The sequence below is a fragment of the Cynara cardunculus genome (assembly GCF_001531365.2).
Source record: "Cynara cardunculus var. scolymus isolate 2C chromosome LG 1, CcrdV1, whole genome shotgun sequence".
In the NCBI taxonomy this organism is placed as follows: domain Eukaryota; kingdom Viridiplantae; phylum Streptophyta; class Magnoliopsida; order Asterales; family Asteraceae; genus Cynara; species Cynara cardunculus.
The window spans coordinates 13,454,501-13,477,546 of record NC_037528.1 but is presented as its reverse complement, the minus strand read 5'-3'; the positions used below and the strand labels follow the sequence as shown (position 1 = coordinate 13,477,546).

The window sequence follows — 23,046 nt, the reverse complement described above, 5'->3', positions numbered from 1 at the left end:
AATGAGAATTAAAATGAAAATAAAAATGAAAATGATAGAGAATGGATTTCATTCCTTCCAGTTTTAACTTGGATTGAAATGTTCGAATTTGTGGAGGAATTAACTCATTATATTATATAAAGTCAAACAGTTTGTTTTATAATTAATCTCATTAATGGCTACTTAATACCTCTAACCAAACAGTTTCTTTTATATTCAATCTAATTAATAACTCCTTTATATTCAATTTTGTTAATGATTGTTTAACAACTTTAATTAAACACACTTTAAACAGAGTTTAATATATTGGTTGCACGATAACTCAAAACATTGACCAAACCTCATAAACTACTTTCAGATGATCAACTTATTTATGTCAACATTTTGAAGATCGTACTATTTAATTTAAATATAATTACTAAAAGGTTTATATTAATGAGTAAACTACAATTTTGGTCCTTATGGTTTACACCTAACTGTGAAAATCGTCCCTAAACTACAATAAATACAATTATTGGTCATAGCAAAGCAGAAGATTGATAAGGAGGTTTTGTAATGGTTATAACAAGGGAGAAAAGGGATGAAATCACTTAACAATTGTAATTGGTACCTCTCACTCTAACTCCTCCATTTTCACCATTCAAGAAAATGGTGAAAATCGATTCCACGTTGATAAAGCCTCCACAAACTATGAAATTTGGTTCCAAAATGAAATCTAAAACCAAAATCAGTGATCTACTACTGAAAGTCGGTTACAAAATGAAATCAAAAACTTAGAATCGAAGAAACCTCGTAAAAAATGGAGGTTGCATCTCAAGGGGGGAGGAGGAGAGGTTTAGAACTCTTCACTAGAGTTCCTTGTGCAGTTTCGTCTTGATAATAACAACAAAAATTGTCCTTGTGATGATAGTTTCGTTTATATAATGGATCCCACACCATAATTTTTATATAATTTTTTAAACACATATAATTTATATTCTTATTTATAAAAATTTCTTTATTAAATTGTATAAAAGTATGTATACTAAAAAAACAAAAACTGGATTATTAAATATCTGGAAAAAAAATTGAATAAAAATACATCGAATATTTGGGACATTAATTTAAATATATAAAAAAATACAATTACTTTAGTTATATATTTATTTTACATATTTATTGATTTTATTTAAGTATGATTATTTTAATTATATTAATAAATAAAGTTGATTAAATATAAAGATTTTTTTTATGAAATTCTATAAAGTGAAAACTGATTAAATACGAAAAACCTCTAAAAAAGCAGGTCATGTAGTTACGACCTATGACGAAAAGCCTCACCAAAAACCTCCTATGAAAAAGTGGCCACTATGTTAAAAAAAAAAAAAAAAAAAAAAAAAAAACTCAGAGAAATTAGTTCAAATGACCATTTCTTTCGTCCAAATTAGTCTTCTAACCATTTTTTTCCCGGATTGACCCAAATGTTACCACTTCCGCAATATCCATTGTGGACCTAGCTAAAAAATAAAAAAGAATCCAAATTCAACCAGTTTATCATTGCAATTGCATATATGTGTTGAATTTGGACCGACTCCTGATCATCGTGTTAATAAACTACTATCTCATCAATTAGTTAGTTAGTTTTTATAAGTCCTTAATGATTAAGTCGGTAATAATGATTATGTACTGTAAAGTAATACACATTATTTTGAATCCAAATGATTTGTACGTATAAATATGTTGGTGGTTTATTCTAGTAAAAAATGTATTAATAAATTAATAAAAAAGCGGCGAATGCAAATACATATGCTATAATGCTCGGTTTTTTGTTCAAGGGATAGGCACCGACCGAAGCACATGTTCATCACTGGAGAAGCCAAACAAACCACACTATTTTTTTTTATTTTTTTTTTCTATTTTTTGTTTTTTTAGACATTGACCACCATAAAAAATATGAGTGTTGACTCTGTAATAAAATAATTAAAAAAGTATTTTAAATTATTTTTTAAAAGGCGTGCCGTTAAAGGATTGATACCAGGTTCTGCATTCGAAGGAATTATTGAGAAGAGCGATACTGTTTTGTCAAATATTTTTTAAAATGAATTAACACTTGGAATTTGGAAGTTTAAATTGCTATCCTAAAAAGGATTGAAAATATTTAGGGGGTGTTTCAGATTGTTTATTTGAAATAACTTATGTTTTTTATAAAAACATTTATCAATTTATTATAAGTTAAAAGAGTTTAACTTCTTCAAAAACTCATTATTACCAGTTTGGCACCGGTATAAGTTGTTTATCCAAACACTCAAAAGTGCTTATTATCGGTGTCACACCGAAATAAATCAATAAGTTGTTTTTATAATCTATCCCAAACACCTCCTTAATAAATTCTACTGAAAATTGTAAACGTAAAGGTTTGAGTAGACCTGTTAGGCATATTTTATAACCATTTCCTAAAATAAAATAATGTTTATATTTTTATTTTACTTTATTTTAAAATTAGTTTTGATTTTAAAAATAAAATTTTAATTTTCTGTTCTACCCTTCTTGTGTTGAGAAAAATTTCTATCTTTATTATTATTATTAATAGTAAATGTATCGTTTAATTAATTAAAATGTGTAAAGTTATGTAATTTAAAATTTTATTGTTATTATTAATAGATATTTATTTGAGAATGAATGAGTATTTAATAATTAAGATATTTTAAAAAATTTGAAAGTTACCCTTCCTTCTAGAAGAATGGTAACATGAGCATGTGTTGGATATTGGGGCGACATTAACGGAAACTCAATTTCCCACTGATTATTAAAAATTGATATTTATTAATAGTTTATAATCATATCAATTCTATTATTATTAAATCATGTAGCATAAACCATTAATCATGATTTAAATAAATAATTTTCTTTTAAATTGTTACTTCATCTATTTTCTTACATCAAACTTATCAGCAAGGTCATATAATCGAGATCATTGTTCAGAATCTTGTAACAATAATTTTTTAAGTATAGCCTTATGGCATAATACAGCCAACTTTAATGTGATATATTTAAGAAAACTAGCGTTAGTCCAAGTTTGACAGGTGTATTATGAGGGTCACAATTTTTCTGAGGGTTGAGCTTCTTGTAAAAAGAGGAATGTAAAACTACCCACCTAGTGGATCATTGTATGCCTGATTTACCTATCACATAATACTCTTGGAACGAGACAATATGGACAATCTAACCTTTTCGCATAACATTTGTAGAGAACTAAGTATAAACACTAATGCATTAAGAGTCATGACTTGTTAAATTTATTTTGACAAAAAGCATACCTCACATCATAAGTTATGCAACAAAAGGTGGAGTAAACTTCATGCCTATAAAAGACGTCAAATACGTTGGTTTTTTTAATTATTCTTTTGTTACAAAGTATATAAATTAATGTACTTAGCCATTTATATTCAAACATAAATTTTGAACTTTTCATTTTCTACCCAACTACGAAGCATCGCAAGTAAAGAACATATGCATATGTTTGTTAGATGATAACCTAGTAGGAGAAAATTTGGATAAAAAATTGATTACCGATAATTCTAACCAGCCTCACACAGAAACTGCTTTCAAAGACATCAATGTGATGGGACATTCTTTTGACTCACTCATCGGTTGAGGCAGGGGCTTAGGATCGAACCCATGACTTGTCTTTTATTTGGACAAAGCCGTCGAGCTCCACGCTCAAGACTTGTAATTGAGAAAATAAGATGAGACTTTTGTTTCTTTGGCAAAAGAATCCATGTAGAATGATGAAATTGAGGAAATGCATAATCCCTAGAAATTCAAGTTGGTTTGAGTTCTGAATCCAGCCACAAAAGTCGACTCATGTGGGTTTTCTTCGTTCCTTCTGGGTAAGACGATAGATAACACAAGCTGCGAGGAGATGAATCTATCTCAAACATAACTACAGATTTTGAAATAAAAATACCAAATATAATACGTACACCACATAAATATAGTCTGCCTACACAACAGACACCAGAACACAGAAACCCAAAAAAAGGTGGATGTCACAATCAAACCTCTGCTGCAACTTGCTATTATTATTAGTACTTGGACCGGCTTCTCACCCTGCAAATTTGGCTCCAATTACTTTTCCTTCACCCCTAAAACTGCTTCTTTTCATCAATCAGGAACATGGGTTTTACCTTGGAGACCGAGAGTGAGAGATGGAACGAGAGGACCGCACTGGCGATACAGAACGTGAGCGAGAACGGGACCGAGAATGATATCTTCGAGAGCTTCTGCCCCTACTTGGACTTCTACTGTGCCGGCTATATCGTCTGGATATAAACACCAATTTTTTACAAGTGTAAGTGGAAACCAACAAATATTCTTTTCAAAGTTGAAAGCTAATTCAAGAACACCAAATATTTATCTTGAAAATAACCCTTCTCTTTACAGAAAAAAGAAACCTCCGAAGCCGACTTTCCATTGGGCCAGTAAGTGATAGACAATAAAAAACGATGAACCATTTATCAAACTTGAGATCATGAATACATGATGAACAGCTTTGTAAAATGTAAGATACCACCTTGGGGGTGAACGACTGAAACTTCTGCTACGGCTTCGGTGCCTGTATCTACTTAGTCTGTTGGTTTCAGCCAGTTTCTCAAGCCTCTGGCGCTCTTGTTCTCGTTTTTTAGCCATTTCTGCAGCAGTATCTTTCTTGACTGTAAAAACAAGTGAACCATGAAGGCACAAGAGCATCAACAATCATCGCAAATTTAGTACAAGAAATAACAAAAGCGGTATCCTCTCAACGCACTAATTTGCAGCATCATATTTCTAGCACCACGTGATGGTAAATTTTACTTTCTTGATAACGAAATTGACACATAATAAAAGTATACTTTGCTTGTTTAGTTGCTTGCTCATAATCCGCTTAAGTCGCTCCTGAGGTGTTTCTTTTTTCTCTCCCTGTTGTTTTGCAAGACTTCCACTACCGGAAGGCTTATTTAACTTGGCTAGTCCTGATGAAGATCTGCCGAGAAAAAAAATGAGAATCTTAGGCACCAGATAATGCTTGCTGGCACTAAAAACTATAAACAATAGAACAAAACCAGCAAACTAAAGTACCCTGCTGATGGTTTTGACAATTTGGCATTTCTTTCACCATCAAGGGATACACCAGATGCAGGATCAATATGCAAGGCTTCAAGAATTTGACCAGATGATGGCCTGCAGAAAAGTAGAAGCATTAGGGGAAAGAAAGCCGTATGAGCGCCTAACCAGATAAGAGGCTATGACAAAAGGTCCATCCACGGAAAAAATGAACTCATAAAAGGAAGCTTCCTCTCTCTCTCTCTCTCTCTCTCTCCACATCTAAGCTGATGACCTAAGTCAGTATTATCCGAAAACACAATAGTTTTCCTCATGTAACAAGAGGATGATACACGGCAGCAGAGAAAGACTTGTGAATCTAGCTATGCAATAATTAGAACAGTGCTCCGACCGGTTCAATGCATCAACTTGGGATGGAGGAGATGATGGAGGAGTATATCCAGCAAGCTTGGGTCCACCACCGTCCGTCGAGCCCCCAAACTCCGTGATGTATTCTATTTTTGGAGCCCTAGGATTATTCCGCTGAGTATCATCAGAATGACCACGGCCATGACGCCTTGATTGTGAAGGGGAGTACGATCGTGATCTAGATCTGCAAGTCAAGGTGTTTACCCATTGTTGGAAGTCTCTATAAGTTGCTTTCTATACAACAAAAATTTCCCAGAAACTTACCTTCTAGAACGTGAATAAGCTTCATATGTTGGACTTCGTCTAGACTCCCTGCACACAATATTCATTGTTGGTTAAATGAACGACCATTATAAAATGTATGTTGACTCCATCATGTTGCATTAAAGTCCCTTTTGAAGAATAAAATTTTCTACTAGAGATTTTTGAAAAGGCATATATCGGAAGACTATGAGCATGTACCGGTAGGGATCATGATGAAGAACTCTACTTCCAGAGACCCGTGCTGATTCTCTCTCCCTCTCTCTTTCAATTTGAGAAGCCTTTCTTCTTTCTTTACGACTCAGCTTCCTCTGCATGATTCAAAATGAACAGGTTCAGTAAAAGTTGTATTTTAAATCTCCAGACTCACCAATCCAACGTATCGGCTGATAACATACAATTGCAGGATCTCCCTTCACCACTTCTTTTTGCCTCCTTTCCTCCTCCTTGGCCTTTTTATCCATATATACAAGCCACCCATACCTCTTCACTCCAAATTCCTTGGCAATTATATCCATTCCTTCATCGTTGCTATCATCACTGTTAAAATCCTCTTCATCTTCGTCATCATCTTCTTCTTCATCATCATCATCTGAGTCTTGATTTTCCTCTTTTACATCCCCATCATAAGAGAAGCCCACTTGTGAATATGAACCCCTATTTGCTGGGGCTTGGGTTGTTTGAGACCTGCCAAATATATAATAAAAATAAGTAAACTAAGACGTAGAAGTTCATAAAATAGCACTGCCTTCCAGGCATGTTGATAAAAAGCAAGACAAGACAATCCATTCAGTACTTTTTGAGACTCAAAGGAAGCATGGACTGATCATTAGTAGCCATAAGACACCACAAAGAAATAGAGTATTGATATTATATATGTAAGACTGGTGATACAACCGCTTCATATCTTGGGGAATAAGTCTTCAGACTAAGAAAACAATTATACCACACACTAGGATTCCTGTTTGTTGCATGTAAGTAACAACTGAGATGTAAAGCATGATATCACTCAAAATTCATTTAAAAAACTTCTACTGAAAAAATAAATTTTCTCGCATGTAATCCACACTAGAAATCCTTTGTTAGAGATTATTTGAACATGTAAGAATGCAGGCAAACCTGTCTAATCCAAATAAAGCAGCACTTTTAGCCTCCATCTCTTGATTAACATGCTGCAAACCTTCCTCGTCACTAACTGTTAATAGAGAACAGCAGCTTGTAAAACATGCATTGAAATAATACCACCTTATGGCAATGACTCAGAAAAGGTTGCCTGGTCATTCTTGCAGACTGCCTTGTCACTAACAGTAGATAGCTAAGGCGACAACAATTTTTAAAGTCAATAATTTAAAGCATGATCATCAAACCAAAAGAAGTACCGACATCCTCTACGTCGATGCTTAATTAAATCCCGGTAACGCTCAAAACTAACAAACTCTTCTAATTCTTCTTCTTCCTCTGTCTTCTCAATGACACGGAAACGTCTAGAATCAGGGTCTCTTATAAAATCGAGAAGAGCACGGCCATCAAATCTACAAAAAGCAAATTGAGAAACCAGCCAATAAGGTGGATGAACCTTCCCAAGCTGTTGAAATTTTAAGAAACGCAGGATGAGAAATCCAGTACCTGTCAATCATAATGTCCTGTTTCCCATTCCATGGGATCCTAATAAATAGCAGACACAAAAGGTCAAGATTTCAAGGTAAAAGAGAAGGTAGTTTTGCAGTGAAATTATAGAAAGGCAGAATCAGTTCAAAAAAAGAGAATAGTTCCAAGTCCAAGAATTGGAGTTCTCATATATGATATATGACCTAATATAAACACACACATCCACAATAAAAAGCAGTGCAAGTGTTACAACCAAATAACAAATATAAAAAAGGGGTGACCTGGGTTGCATTTCAGTAATCGTGCAATCTACAACTTATTGAGAGGTATAAACATGTTTGCTCTTTCCATCCATTAAAAAGGTCAAGAACATATGCAGTAGCTCAAAGTATGGTAGATCACAGTAAGCTAACCAATTGCCAGAATGACAATGGATCATTTGAATTAGGTCATCCTAACCCTCTATTTTCTACTATTTCTCCCCTCTTTTTCTACCACGAGATTCCTAGGGTTCTCGAATTGGAATTGCGAAACTAATTAGGGACACAGGCAAATCCGAGTGGAGGAGTTACAATTGTCAAGACATCTACCTAAGAAATAGGATTGCTGACATCAACCATTGAAAGAGAAATTATTACTTGCAGATAAACAAAATATGATGGATAGTTAATTAAGAGCTTAAGACAACCAAAAACTGACTTAAGGAGCCAAATAATTTACGACAACAAGTGAACATACAGGCCTTGCTGATCTTCGGTGGCTTGGTAGAGGCCATCATCACGGTACACACGGCAGCGAGAGCCTGAGACCTGGATGGATTGCTGTGGATCACCGCGTCGCTTGGCTAGATACACCGCCCGCCTCTGTGCCCTCTTCCGGGCGGCGTCCATCATGTCATGGACCTTCCTCTCCGACCGACGAGCTTCGTGCCACATCGTGTCTCCCTCTTGATCGGCTGATTCGATTTCAGATAGGCGTACACTGTAGATGAATGGAAACCTAATCCCTCTAAAGTTGCAAAGAAAAAGAAGAAAAAAGTTTATTTTCAAATAAGTCCCTGCCGAATCTACAATATTACAAAAATATCCCTAATTTTTGAGTATTCAATTAGATTAGAGGAAACTACATATTTTGGTTCAAAAAGTACATAGATGGTCCAAATTTCGTTATTGAATGAAACTCGCTAGCTGCCTTTGAAGTCAGGTACTTTCTCTTTCCTGCTAATAAGGAAAGGACCTCCTTCCTTTATTCGGAATTCATACTTCTTTGTGGGGCCCAGATCTCTACGAGTGAGCAGTTCAAACTTTTCTATCCATTTAACAATTTTATGTCAATCATATAAAGAGACATTTTCGTCAATTTATTCTTGTCGTTTATAAGTTTTTGTAAATACAGGTATTTAAAGCTTGAAATTTAAAAAAAAAAAAAAAACTAAACTAAAGATCACCCCCACCTCATTCCCATCTTCATCTTGGTGCCTCCCCTTAATGAACCTTGCTACAAAAGCAGCGATGGCATTTGGTTGATGCTATCAGCGCTTGGATCCCCTCATGTGAAGGGCACATGATTGATTTAACTAAGTTTTCATTAACGGTGTTAAGTGGGGGGACCAGTTTGGACTTTGAAACACAAACTTTTGATCACGACTGTATTTACAAAAATATAGGGATGAAAACCTGAAAAGAGTCATATGTGAGAGACTAAAAATATAATTCACTCATTTGATTATCTACTACATCATGTAGAGTTAATGACTCATTTGGGTAAATGATCTTAAATTAGTTTTTAATTAAATTCATGATCACCCGGCTATATAAGAAAAAAAAATGAGTTTATATTCATGAGAAAGTTACGGATTTAATTAAAATTTCATTTACGATAATATACCTAAAAATCTCACATCTCCATCATGTGTGTGCTCGCATACATTTTTCAAAACGTCTTAAATATATGAAAAATCATTTTAAAGATAATATCGAAGTTTGAACAAGATAATATTTTTCTTGAAGCAAATAAGATTAAAATAAACAAGATTCAAACGTAAAAGTTCGTGTAAGAAACATAAAAGAATAAGACGTCCATAAATAGTAGAGAAATACATGACTTAAACAAAAACAAAAATCGAAACAAAGAAACAAGCAGCATAAAAGGCTCAGCCCCTGCAATCCCAAATCATGAAGCAGAAGATGTCACAGAAAAGACAAGCAACACAGACAAGCCCAAAAAAGAAGAAAACAACACTAACGGAATGTGCATATATAGTTATTTTTGCAACATAAAAAACTAATATGACAGCTTATTTAAAAAATGTCATTAAAAAGCTGTTGGAACACCTAAAAACGTTTTATTAATTTAAACATTTTACATAACATAAAATTGTTTGGTCAATATAAAACAGTTTAATAAGACATATAGACGTATTTAATGTTTATAAACCCAATTTATTGTGTTTGGGAACCATGACTTGATGCATGTATTATAAATATGAAGTACATTAGATCGTAGAATTTATAAATTGAATTAAAAAATATATATGTATTTAATACATATATCGGGAGCAGGGAATACCATCCACTGTCAATGGCGGATCCAGAAACTTGGATGACTAGGCGTCCTAGGGGTATAAGAAAATCCGGAACCAAAAAGCTTACAGGAAGCAAAATGGTTTCGGGTTATTCATTTTGCGAGTTAACCGTTTGCTTAACCAAATAAGTTTCAGTTTTTTTTTTTTTTTTACCATATTGGTTAATCGAATAGCAAATTATATTATTATTTACTCTATAAAATTTCCGTATAGAGGAATTGGCTTGAGTATATATAGAATTATCATTAGGTGAATTGATTTATCTTTAAACTAAAAGAACGAGAAATTGAAATATATTTAACAAAATCATCAACCAATATTACCATTACAACACGATTGCAAAAACTAGCGGTAGAAAACAATCAATGCGTGAGGGTGTGATTGTCAAGCGAGGGAGTGGAGGTTTCGTCAAAACGGACTGAGCCACTGGGGAACTTTCATAAATGATTGAGGCAATTAAGGACATAAGAGTAAAAAATATACATCTTACCTAAATTACTTGAAAGATTAAGCTCCGAGTGGGGTCCTTCCCCCACAAACTTCAATGCAACTTTGCCACCCTGTGTTGCCGGATTATTAGAAACGTGGTTGTTTTCGACGCCGACCCCATCTTCGAACCCGATTAGTAAGAAATCCTCGGTTTTCAACATACACAAGTGAATTGGATACCTATGCGGGCTAGGGGAAGTCATCATCCATACCTACGCATAGTGAAGACGAGAAATTGACAAAAAAAAAGTCATTCAGCAAATACAATTTCAATTTTTCATCATTTTCTGATCCAAATTTATTTTAAACAATCCTCATGTAGAAGACTTACGTGCATGTGTAAGGATTGTAGAATGCTATCTAACAAAACATTGAATTGCAAAAACAATAAAAACACACACACACACACACATATATATATATACATGGCCGGAGGGCAGTTCCGCTGTATGTTCAGTGCGCAACCACCCATAAGAAATGGGGTCCATTTTTTTTCATATACACTACATAGTACATAGCAGTAGTTTAAAAAAAATTAAAACTAAAAAAGACACAAGTTTTTTTTTGTCTGTAATATGGTCTAAAAATAATTTAGTATTATACTAAGAATCCAAGCATGTTTAACTAATTATATTGGAGAAAAAAAATATGTAAAAGAATAATTGGTTGTTCATTTATAGTATTTTTTTATTGTTTTGTCTAAATAAATGTATTTACTATTAAAATGTAGAACTACTTTGCCCATAAAACATTGATATATTATCCATCATTCATCTCCCACCAACTCCTTTGATTATTCACTCCACATGAATTCTATTTTTGTGTTGGAATATAATAGATTCCTTGTTATTAACTAAGAAAAGTCCCACATTTTGAAAAAAAAGTATATCAACCATATGAGACGATCCAATAAATATAAATATATATATATAATTTCAAAACTACCCTTATGGTGAGTTTGGTTTGCAGAAATGGAATGGAATTGGGGGGATTTGGATTTAAAATCCATTCCAATCTTGTGTTTGGTTTGCCAAATTGTCAGGATTTGAAATCCCGGGATTTCTTTAAAATCCCTTGAACATGGGATTTGAAAATCCTTTGCAAAGGGGTGGGATTTAAAATCCAATCCTACGGGATTCCTATAATCGCTTCCTCCCGCTTCCCTCCCTGTCCCCTCACCCTCCTCCTCGCCAGTGCTCCCTTCCCGTCCATCGCGAAGCTTCAGCCCTAATCGGTCCTCCTCGCCGGTGCTCCCTTACCGTCCTTCGTGAAGCTTCAGCCCTAATCGGTCGTCCTCGTCGGTGCTCCCTTCCTGTCCCCTCGTGAAGTTGCCGCCCTAACCCGCCAGTAAACCCCTCGTCTTTGAATGATTTATATAACAGTAGATTGAAAATAGACTCCTTTATATAACAGTAGATTGAAACTGTTTATATAACAGTGGATCGAATAGGATGCAACTTTCTATTCAAATCCCTTTTGTGTATGTTTTGGCTTCTGTTCAAATCAACATAGGATGCGACTTTCTGTGTATGTTTTTTCATTCCCACCATGTTATCACAATCCAAATCCTACAAACCAAACATGATTTATAAAGGAATGGATTTCAAATCCAATCAAAATCCTGCAAACCAAACACAGGAATGGATTTTAAATCCAATCCAATCCAAATCCCTCCTGCAAATCCAAATCCCTCAGAAACATTCCTGCAAACCAAACGCACCCTTATTTTTTTATACATTATTGACTTCTTATTAACTAATATTAAATGCACACAATTTAAGTACTCACATATTTCTAAAATTGAAAACAATATCTCAAGCTATTACCAAAATTAGGCATGGGAATTGGCCTCAAAACGTCGAGAACCCGGTCTACAACCGGGACGGGGGATTCCCTGTTAAATCGTGTCTCGGGGATGGGGATGTAGATACCCATTTGGCTCAAACCGGAGATAGGTATCGCGGTCCCCCCCCCCCCCGGTACCTGTATATTAATTAATAGATTATATAATAATATATTATTATTATTTCTATTAAATCGATAAATGTTAATTTATATTTTATATATTCTGGATATTACTCGATATGTTTGGTACATGTGACGTTAATCTTTTAAATTTAATTTAATTTCTTTTGGATTTCGATTTATTGATTATTATATGATGATGCATATTTTTTGTATTAAATTAAATTTCCTTTGATTTTTGGTTCATTGGAAAAATGTGAGGTTTAAACATGTGCGGCATCTCACATATTTAATTTTAAAAAACTTACCCAAACAGAAAAAGAATCCCCGTTTTCTCGTTGGAGACGGGGATGGAGATGTGATCAAATTTTTCGGCAGGAACGAAGACGGGAATAGAAAGAATCACAATCGATCGATATATTTCTCAAGACTGGGGATCGGGGATTGGGGTCCCCCCAAAACGAACACACCTGCTACCTACTGTACTGGACCTTCGACCAGGCATTCTACCTTTGTCGGATCGGAACCAATAGCAAGGGGCGTTGAACGTAATTCATCCGCATCTGTGGGGGTATATGGGGGGAAGCCAAAGAACTGTCTTTTCTATATACTTTTCCAAATGTCCTTGACGCCAAAAAAAAGATCAACATTACTGTGTAACATGCTATGGTCTCAACGCCCTTACGAGGTAGTGATGAGTTTCACTCATTTGGGCAGCATCCACTAATTCGAAGCTTAATTTGAAAGCCATATTTCTGCCCCATCCCTGCCTAACCAAAATTGAATTTTGATTATAAGATTGGTGTTTTATAAAAAGTATGTTTTAACCCTAAAAAAGTTTAAAATTGTTATGAAAACAATAACATGATGTGACATGTAAACACAACTAATTTATGTAAAGTGCTACTCTGAATAGTCAACATTTGTGACCACAAAAATGATGTAAATCTATATACTAAAGATATATCATATAATATGTTTGATTGTGGAACGGATTACGATGTTATGTGAAAACGATATGTTAAATAATATTAATTTAAAAGTTATTATTGAATGATTTTACATATAGGAATACTTGGAAATACGTTTTTCTATGAATCATTAGTATTTTTTGAATTCACTATTTTTGATAATAAAAACAATAAATAGTTTTTTTCATATTCATCGAGGGAACTTTTTTCATATCTCGCCGAAGGCCTATAAAATGTCAATAACATGCTTGTATATAAATAGATAACATATACATGTAGGCAAGGTTAGTTTACAAACAAGTGAAATCTAACAAACCATACAAACAACATGGTTCATTGTTTAATTGAATAAAATTGTTTTATGAAAGTGTTTAATATAATGAAATTGTTTTCATATAATTTTTTTTGATGAAATTGTTTCATATATTTTGTTTCTTTGTGAAAATGAATTTGTATCATATACTTTTCACTTTGATGAAATTTATATCATCTATACTATATTATAAATCATTTGATAAAACTCTTAAAAATCATTTTTTATGCGTAAAATACTGTTTAATAATGCATATTACTTAAAACTCAAGATTGCAAGTAGATTGTGTGTAAGTACAACTTATTAAAGCTCCATATATGAATTCGTGTAACTAACTGCAGATAAACATAATCAAATACAGGATAAATATCTCATTTTAAATTTAAAAATCTAAAATATAATTAGGATAATCATTGAATTCTAACAGAATACTTAATTATTATCTTTATAAAATATTATATTATTAAATCAAAAATAAATTATTTTATTATTAAATTTAATATAAATTATAATAAAAAATTTAAAGAAATTACATCAAAAACAGAACTTTTAAATAGTTGATTTCATATTAACATTGATATTTTTTTTCCAAATCTATATTTTATTCAAAAATAAAATAATTATTGTTTTCTTATGAAAATGTTTAAAATTGCTTATTTAAAACAATTTATGTTTTTTAAAACAGCCCAAACACCCCCATAATAAAATAATTATTGTTTTCTTATGGGGGTCTTTTTGGGGGTGTTTTCTTATGTTTGGGATTGTTTTCTTGTGATTGGCTTCAAAAATCCAAGAGTCAATAAAAGTTACATTTAAAAAATAATGCATTTATACTACCTTATAAATCATAATTGTCAAAAGTCTTAAAAACAATTTTTAATGCACAAAGTATTATATATTTATACACAGTTTTAAAAGTTTTAAAAACAACTCATAATGCATTAAGTACTATCACTTTATGCATTTAGTTTTAAAATCTCTTAATCTACAATTAAAATAACATATTGTACAAGTTACTAAGGCACACTATTACTTTTTCTTTTTCATGTTCCAAAAATACTTTTGACACCTTTCACTTATGCTTTCACCATTTCATACATCTATGTCTTCTCCTCATCCCCAATGTGAGATTCAAATTGATATTCACCATTAGTGATTAAAAGTTCTCCAATTCAATTGTTCTAGAACTTCTGATCTCGCTTTTGATCTCTTGATTCTTTGTTTTTGGTGTAAATCGAACACATTAGTGGAGTCGTTTAAATATGTTGGATTTTAAATATATTGGATTTTAAACTGTCATACAATTTTTTTCATCGATAGACTGTAATTGGAACCATAACTCTTATTTATTCAAATTGTATTAATATGTAAAACCAAGTGTAACTTATACCATAGTTAAATCTTCTCTTATAAAACCAGTTAAACTTCAAAATCATTATAATTCACGATTCCCACCACATTGTAAGGAAACACAACTAATTTTATATTAAATTGTTCGAAAATATCTGAAACATTTATTTTGATTTAAAATATTTCATAAATGCTTAAATGTTTTTTAATGTGATTGGTGTCAATTTAATGCTCCACTTTTTCCGAGAAATGGAGTATGTTTCGGAGTAACGTCGTATTTAAAAAAAAAAATCATTCCAAGGAGTCAACAATTTCTATATAATTAATAACTTTTTATAATATCATATTATAAATTTTCTAGAAAACTTTGATCTATATCTTTTTTAATTTTAGGTCACGTTTGTTTTTAAAATATACTGAAATCTAAAATTTTATTTCTCTTTTAATTTATAAGAGATTGTGTTAAAATATGAAATCTGAATTAATAAGACTATTTGTTTTTTATAGACGTCTGAATTTGTTTAAATTGTCTATTTTATCTATTAAAAAATTACAGTGTTGAATTTATAAATAAGTTTATACAATTTCGCATATTTATTCATCATCATTACGAAATTTACATCTAAATCATATAATTAACATCCATTCAAATGAAAATATGATATGAACGGTATTTAACATATTTAAATTATATTAAAATACATCAATTTTGAGATGTGATAATGGATTTGTTAAGAATCGATTTAGAGAAATGATCGATTAAGGTTAATCGATTGAGAAATCTCGTTGTTGAGGGTTTGAAGAACAATAATAGACAAATAAAAGGTTGGTTTACTTCTTACCAGATAAGATGATAACAAGACATAAGTGCCTCTGAAAATTTGAAAAAATCAAACAATCTGAATGATCTTACCTCTTAACGAATCAAACATAAAAGAATGATAAAATTTTTTTAATAAAAAACAAACAAAACCTTAAAGATTATATATCAATTATATATTAAATTATTAATACTCCACCAAACTTTTAGAAATAATAATTTTCAAAATGAAATTTGTATTTTTTTTTTAAGTAAATTTAGAGATTTTTTAAAAATATTAGTAAGTTCTATTAATTTTTTCTTTGAAAATTTTATTAAGGGCATATTTCGTCCATGAAATAAAATAAGAATGATAAAGAATTAAAATAGGGATGAATTTTCATTCTTCAAGTGAGGGAATTAAAATTTAGGCTTCTAAAAAAAACAATCCATTATATTATGAAAAATCAAACAATTTCTAATTTCTTTTATTTTCATTCATCAAACACCCATTAAAAACATTCAAAAAATTAATTTTCTTCATTTAAAAATTGTCGGCCCTATCAAACGTCACCAAATGTATTCAACGTTAGGTGGGCCCTTTGAAAACTTGCGCACCACTCCTTTATATGCTCCAACTATGCAATTTGCATCTCACAATCGGAAATTTCGCCACCCAATTCAAACCCGCCAGGTTCCCCGCCCAACGGGGGTTGGGCGACCATGCCTCCGCCGTACCCCGCTGCAAACCCACCGTCTCCCTCTTCACAGCCTCCACTCTCCTCTCTCTACACACAGAAATCCTGGTCGCCTGACCTACACCGAGACGAGGAATGGATCAGGCGGAAGGGCAAACACGACCACCGCCGGAGCAAGAGCGTCACCGATGAGGATATCGATGAACTCAAGGCTTGTATTGAACTTGGCTTTGGCTTCGAACATTCTCCTAAATTGGATGATCGCCTTTCCAACACCTTACCGGCTTTAGGCTTATATCACGCCGTTAACAAGCAATATTTTGATACGATTTCCAAGTCGTCGTCAATGTCGTCGTCGTCTTCTTCGCTTGTATCTTCATACTCATACGCTGTTTCTGAGCCCGATTTATTTTCTCCAGTGAGCAGCCCCCACACCATATTCAGCCGAGGTAGTTCCTTTTTTCTCACGCTCCTATCACTCTGCATCTTAAAGCATCTAATTCAAAATTCGAAACTGGTGTTGATTTAATCCGATTTGACAAACTGATTTCACATGAATTCCTTCCAATCCACTAAGAAATTAAATTAACCTTTTCATCTAATCAATCATGCTTCTATTTGAATCACAATTTATGAAGCTATATCTTCCAGGATTTCATTTTACTACCTACTTGGTTCATTTAAACAGCTTTCAGTTGACTGTGGTGAAATTTATAAGAAATTGTTGTGTTTTATGATGAAGGCGATAATCCACAGACGGTGAAGGCGAGGTTAAGACAATGGGCACAAGTTGTTGCTTGTTCAGTGCTGCAATCATCATCATCATCGTCATCAAGCTGAACACAAGATCAACAACGTCCGAAACCAAGGATGAATCAGATCCAGGCCTGGTTAGATCACAAGTAATTCTAACCCAACCAACACATAGTTGAAAGAGTTAGATTGATCTAGATCTGATGATATAAACTTCTCTAATAGGGTTTGAATCTGCCTAAAGCATTACTTTGATGTTTGGTAATTCAAATTTGCTTTTGTAATCATGTTATGTGTTAGCTTTCGGTTGTCTTAATGCTTCATTTTAGCTTTTTTCTCGAGTGCAATCTGTCTTTTATTCATGGGATTTTTGGTGATTTCTTGTCCCCCCAACTTTATGTAAACGCGTTAAGTTTTGTTGATGATATATATATATATATATATATATATATATATATTTGCTTTGACACATGGATTTGGTGCATTTTGCTGTACTCTTCACCACTTTTGATTCAAATGTTTGTCGCATGTATGTGGAATTTACTCGTCTTCATTCTAATTTTACCTAAAATCAACATTAACACACGTGAACCTTGTAAGGTTACCTTAACTATCAATAAAACTTAAGTTTTTGAGGATTCTACTCAGAGATCAACATTTCGAGTCTTGTAAGGTCATTGGGGATTTTCCCGGCTGGTCTTTAGGCCTCCTGAAATTAGTCGATGTACACACAAGTTTTCATTACTATTTTGGATAACCGTGAATCAAAACCTTTATTTTGAAAAAGCATGATCTAGAATTTTGAATCTAAATGAAACCAACTTTAATTTTAATATTAGATTCCTATTTTGAGGATTCAAAATAAAAACAAACTTGGTTCCATTTCATACATTTTACCGTGGTAGAATATGTCAATATTCTTATAGCATTCATAGTATTTGGCGATCTTCGAGTTCTCCTAGCCACCTTCGTTCTCCCACATCTCATTCTTATGAATTATGGAACGAAGGGCCCTCTCCATAACTTCAATTTCATTTATAACAACAATCTAAACTTGGCCCGTACTATTACTCTCTGCTTCTCGTGGCTTACGACATCAGCATATGAACCCCACTCGACCCGTTGCTCCTTCATTTTCAACCATCTTCTAAATTCTTACTCATTGTCGTTCTAAAATTTTGATCATTAGTCAAACATTTCATTGTTGTACATGTCAAGAAGTTCAAAGCGAGAAAGTTTGATTTGGCAAAATAATCTTTTTAGTTAATTATTTATCATATATATCTTAATATAAGTAATAAAATAAATGAAACCCATGGTCTAAAAAAATAAATATTATGTTTGTTGAAACAACATAAATAACATTTATGATTATTATAAAACATTTGTTTATTCGTCAATAATACACATTGATGTGTCATTTTTTTAAATAAAATATCTTGAAAAGAATAAAAACTATTTAAGATATAGTTTATTGTTTACAAATAGAAATTGTTAATGTTGTATCGTACATTATCGGTAATCTTTTATTTGATTAATATTATATTATTAAGGTAATAAATGTTGATATGGCGTATTTTTTCTTAATTAAGGAATTAGGGAAAGTTGTTAGATTACAAATACGTGTGATTTCATATAATAAATGGTATATTAATTATATATAGCATGGACGGTTATAGAATAAATACTATATCATTAGAAGAATAATTGTTTGTGTACGTTTTGTATCTCCTCTTAAATAAAACATTTCCTCGTAATTTTTAAATAAAATTATTAGATCACAATATATATGTTATCATATGATATAAAGTATTACATAAAAGATAATATTAATATATTCTTATAGTATAACAAAAGCTTAAGGAAGCTTCTAGAATTATAAAACGAGGACCTGTTCAAATTCTTATAGTCAATTTTCTGTTTGTATTTGTTTATTGAAGGTGGAAGTCATGTATTTCTAGAAGACTTTTGTATGTGTGGACAAAGAAAGTAGACCTTGGAGTCCTACTAATCCATGTATCAAGTGCAAGATTACGTTCAAATTTGGCAATTTCTTTTATGTTCTTATATTTTATATAAATGTTTTTTATAGGTGATTTTATATTATTTAGCTAGTTAGTTTTTAGTACCCTTCTAGTAATGTATATAAACAAATTGTGAACATGATCAAGCCACGTAGAAAGAAAACATCGTATGTTCATATATGAACACATAAACCCCATACTATGAACACCGGATGCAATTACTTACACAATTTGACCTATACAAACACGAGGGGCAAGAACGGTGCTTATATAAAAATTTGAGAGCAAATTTTTAACCGACTACGCGGTAAGTTGACATAAACATATATGAACATCAAGTGAGATCACTAACAGAAACCGGTATTCATATGATGGAGGTCATTAACATGAACGTACACAACTGTAAACATGATGAAGCCACATAGGAAGAGAATATCGTAGAAAATATATGAACACATAATCCCCATCATATGAACATCAAGTCAATCACTTACACAAATTGACATATATAAACACCAGGTGCAAATACTTACACAAATATAAAGATTTTGGATCAAGCTTCAAAAATGACATTTGTGTTCATATGACCCAAAATTTCGTTCATGAAGTGTTATATATACTTAAATGAGAGTAATAACATGAACACAATGGTTCATGATTCATAAAAGTTAGTTATATGAACATATGAAAATGGGTCGTGCATGGAATTTCATTTGAACATGTGAATTAAGTACGTATTAATAATTAAAGAAAAAACTACCAACACAATATGAACTACAAAAAACAAAACGCATTATAATGAACATAATTTCGATTGAAACAAGTACAATAAAATATTAATCCATTACTAAGACATTCGCTTTGGTTATTTTCTTCACTTCCCGAACTCGAACTCCGATTGTCACCATAAACCATTTTAATCTTCTCAATGTTGTTGAGTTATTTTCAAATGCGTTTATCCATAATAGCTTGAAGGATACCGAAGATTTTACTACCGTGTTTCCTCAACGAATCACAAACTCATAAAACAATAAAAATGGAAGATCAATAATAAAAACATGAATATTAAAAATGCACATTTTTAGGGATTTTATGATTTTATAACTTACAATTAATGATATGGAGTTACATAAAAAATGAAATTACTCAACTACCTTTGACATTAAATTGTAAGCAAAAAAACCCTAATAGAAACATGGATTATGATTGGTTAAAATGGTTTGTAAATTTAACACAAAAACTTTGATTAACATTTGATATTACCGCATCTCTCTCTCTCTTTATATATATATATATATATATATATATATATATATATAGAGGAGCGATCAAATGAAAACCATTCCAATTTGTAAAAACTACTCTCATCAATCATTAATCTTATGAAAATTTTTCATGAAATTGTTAATCTTGTAAAATTGTTTCATATACTACTTAATGAAATTTTAATGAAATTGTTTCATGTATTTCTTTAAAATTAAAATAATGAAGATGATAATATCCATGATTAACACCCTACACAATAAAAATGGTTAATCAACCTCTCATAATTATAAAAAAATAAACAAAATGAAAAATTATGATTAATTGAATGAGGTTTTCACGATTTTTACAAATTGAATGATTTTTATTTGAATCCACCATATATATATATATATATGTGTGTGTGTAAGGTACATTCAATGATAACAATAACAATTAGAAATAAAAACATAAATTGCAAGCTTTAGTGGGATCGGGTGTCTTAAGTTGGTGAATAGGTGACTTAGTGGAGGATTAGGTGTCGCTATATTGGACATTATGTGGAGAATGCATAATTTATGTTAACCAAAAGCATGGACATCTTTTTCCATAGTCATTATGAGACCTCTTATCCATTGATCTAAAAGTATAAATAGCATAATTTCCTTTCATAATTCATCCTTCAAACAAAACTCAATAAAATTTCTCTTAAAAACACATATATAAGCTGTAACGAAAGAGGAAGCAAGAGGAAAGGGTGTTGAAGCACAAGTTTAGCTTCTAGATAGCCATATAACCCAAGGTGATTACATGTTTTTGTTTACGATCGTGATACACAGTATGTATTTAACCACAAATTATGATTATGAATCATGTTTAGGGTTTATAACCTGAATCTCACATTACATGTTTTTATGCAAAAAAAAAAACTTGCAAATCATGATCTCATTGAAAACATGTTTGCATAATCATAACATAAACTTTAATGTGTCTTCCAAAATAGAAAATTTAAGGCAAACATATCAAGATTTTGAGGATGAAAACTTGTTTATGTTGTGAAAAATTTCATAGATACATATTCTTAAGAACATATCCAATTGTTTCTTTGAAATAAGTGTTTTGCTCTAAGGGATTTGTCAGTAAATTTCTCTAAAATGGAAAAAGTTAGAGAAAGTATGTAAAATCCTCGAGAAATAATTATCTTGATGGATAGTTTTTTATTACATTGTCATTGACAAAAGACTTCAACATAAAATATTTTAATAATATAATTATTGTATCCTCTAAACTAAAAAATAGTATCCAAACTAATTTTTCAGAGTAAATTATGGATTTGGTTTTTGTGGTTTATACTTTCTCTCCATAGTGGTTCCAAAATCAAAATAAATACAACGATGGTATCACTAGTTTGTTTTTCACACCTATTTCAGTCCCTCCCTCTGTAACTAGGTTTGTATTGGGACTTGATTCAGACTTGAGTTTATTTTAGGATTTACTTTGATTTAGATTTTTGAGTTTAATTTGTATTTTGAAACAGATTTTAAGTTTGATTTAGAATCGGTATCACCAAAAAGGTGTTGTTGGAATGGGGAGGGAGACGGAGATGCGCTGCTAAATTAAGGAGGGAGACGACAAGAAGCTTCGTGTTGCTCATCGGTAAAGATGGAACTGACACTGGTACGATCGGGAGACGAAACTACCAATGGTTCCAGATCGTTCCTGTGGTTCCTTCCTCTTCCCTTTGATTGTCCATGTAGTTCCAGATCAAAAACAATAAGAACTACTAGAAACTTGGGAAAAAGAAACAAGGGGAGGTGTTATTTTGATTGGGAAAATGATTATGCGAGGGCCTGGGGAAAACGAAGGGCTATGGCGATGAGGTTCTCCAGCAAAGACCACGGTAGTAAAGACCAGTGATATAGGTTCTTCGGTTGAAGACCACAATGGGGACCATTTTCTCTTTTTGTGTGTGTAAATATACACACATGTATTTATAACTTACTAGAAGCGTACTCGCGCAATGCAGCGAGATACATCGTGATTTTAATATTTCATTTTATTCTTTATCTCAGCTGATGTTATAATATGGTTTTATGTGGTTTTAAGAAAGCGATGATGTTTTATTTTTGAATAAAATATATGTTTGAAGATATTAAAAAATTTGACAAAAATATATCGATATTAGTATCAAATTAACTATTTGAAATTCCTCATTTTTGTGTAMTTTTTTAATTCAATTTTTTATAATTTAATTTATGTACAATAACRAAGTAATTTATATTTGGTTTAATAATCTAATTTTTTTATAAATATAATAATTATTTATTTTGTTGGAACTCGATAATTATTCTAATTATATATTAGATTTTTTATATTTTAAAAATGAGATGTTCATTCTCTATTTGATTATGTTTATCCACAGTTATTAATACGAATTCAAACATCGAGCTTTAATAAGTTGTACTTATGCATAATTACTTRTAATCTTGAATTTTAAGTAATATGCATCAATATACAGTA

At 31.8% G+C, this 23,046-nt stretch overlaps 2 protein-coding genes across 2 annotated transcripts; one reads left to right on the top strand and one right to left on the bottom strand.

Moving 5' to 3' along the window:
• Positions 1 to 3,887: 3,887 nt before the first annotated feature.
• Positions 3,888 to 8,312, bottom strand: LOC112501930 (CLK4-associating serine/arginine rich protein). The gene is made up of 13 exons (XM_025105714.1): positions 8,077 to 8,312; positions 7,357 to 7,395; positions 7,114 to 7,262; positions 6,850 to 6,925; positions 6,129 to 6,417; positions 5,932 to 6,041; positions 5,734 to 5,781; positions 5,453 to 5,653; positions 5,077 to 5,178; positions 4,851 to 4,981; positions 4,532 to 4,670; positions 4,146 to 4,280; positions 3,888 to 4,068 (listed from the first exon to the last, which is right to left on the bottom strand). The coding sequence occupies exons 1-13, from the start codon at positions 8,271 to 8,273 to the stop codon at positions 4,044 to 4,046; spliced, it is 1,641 nt and encodes a 546-aa protein (XP_024961482.1). The 5' UTR covers positions 8,274 to 8,312; the 3' UTR covers positions 3,888 to 4,043.
• Positions 8,313 to 16,471: 8,159 nt separating this feature from the next.
• LOC112524159 lies at positions 16,472 to 17,685 on the top strand. Its single transcript, XM_025133850.1, has 2 exons — positions 16,472 to 16,956; positions 17,250 to 17,685. The coding sequence occupies exons 1-2, from the start codon at positions 16,533 to 16,535 to the stop codon at positions 17,345 to 17,347; spliced, it is 522 nt and encodes a 173-aa protein (XP_024989618.1). The 5' UTR covers positions 16,472 to 16,532; the 3' UTR covers positions 17,348 to 17,685.
• The last annotated feature ends 5,361 nt before the right edge of the window (positions 17,686 to 23,046 follow it).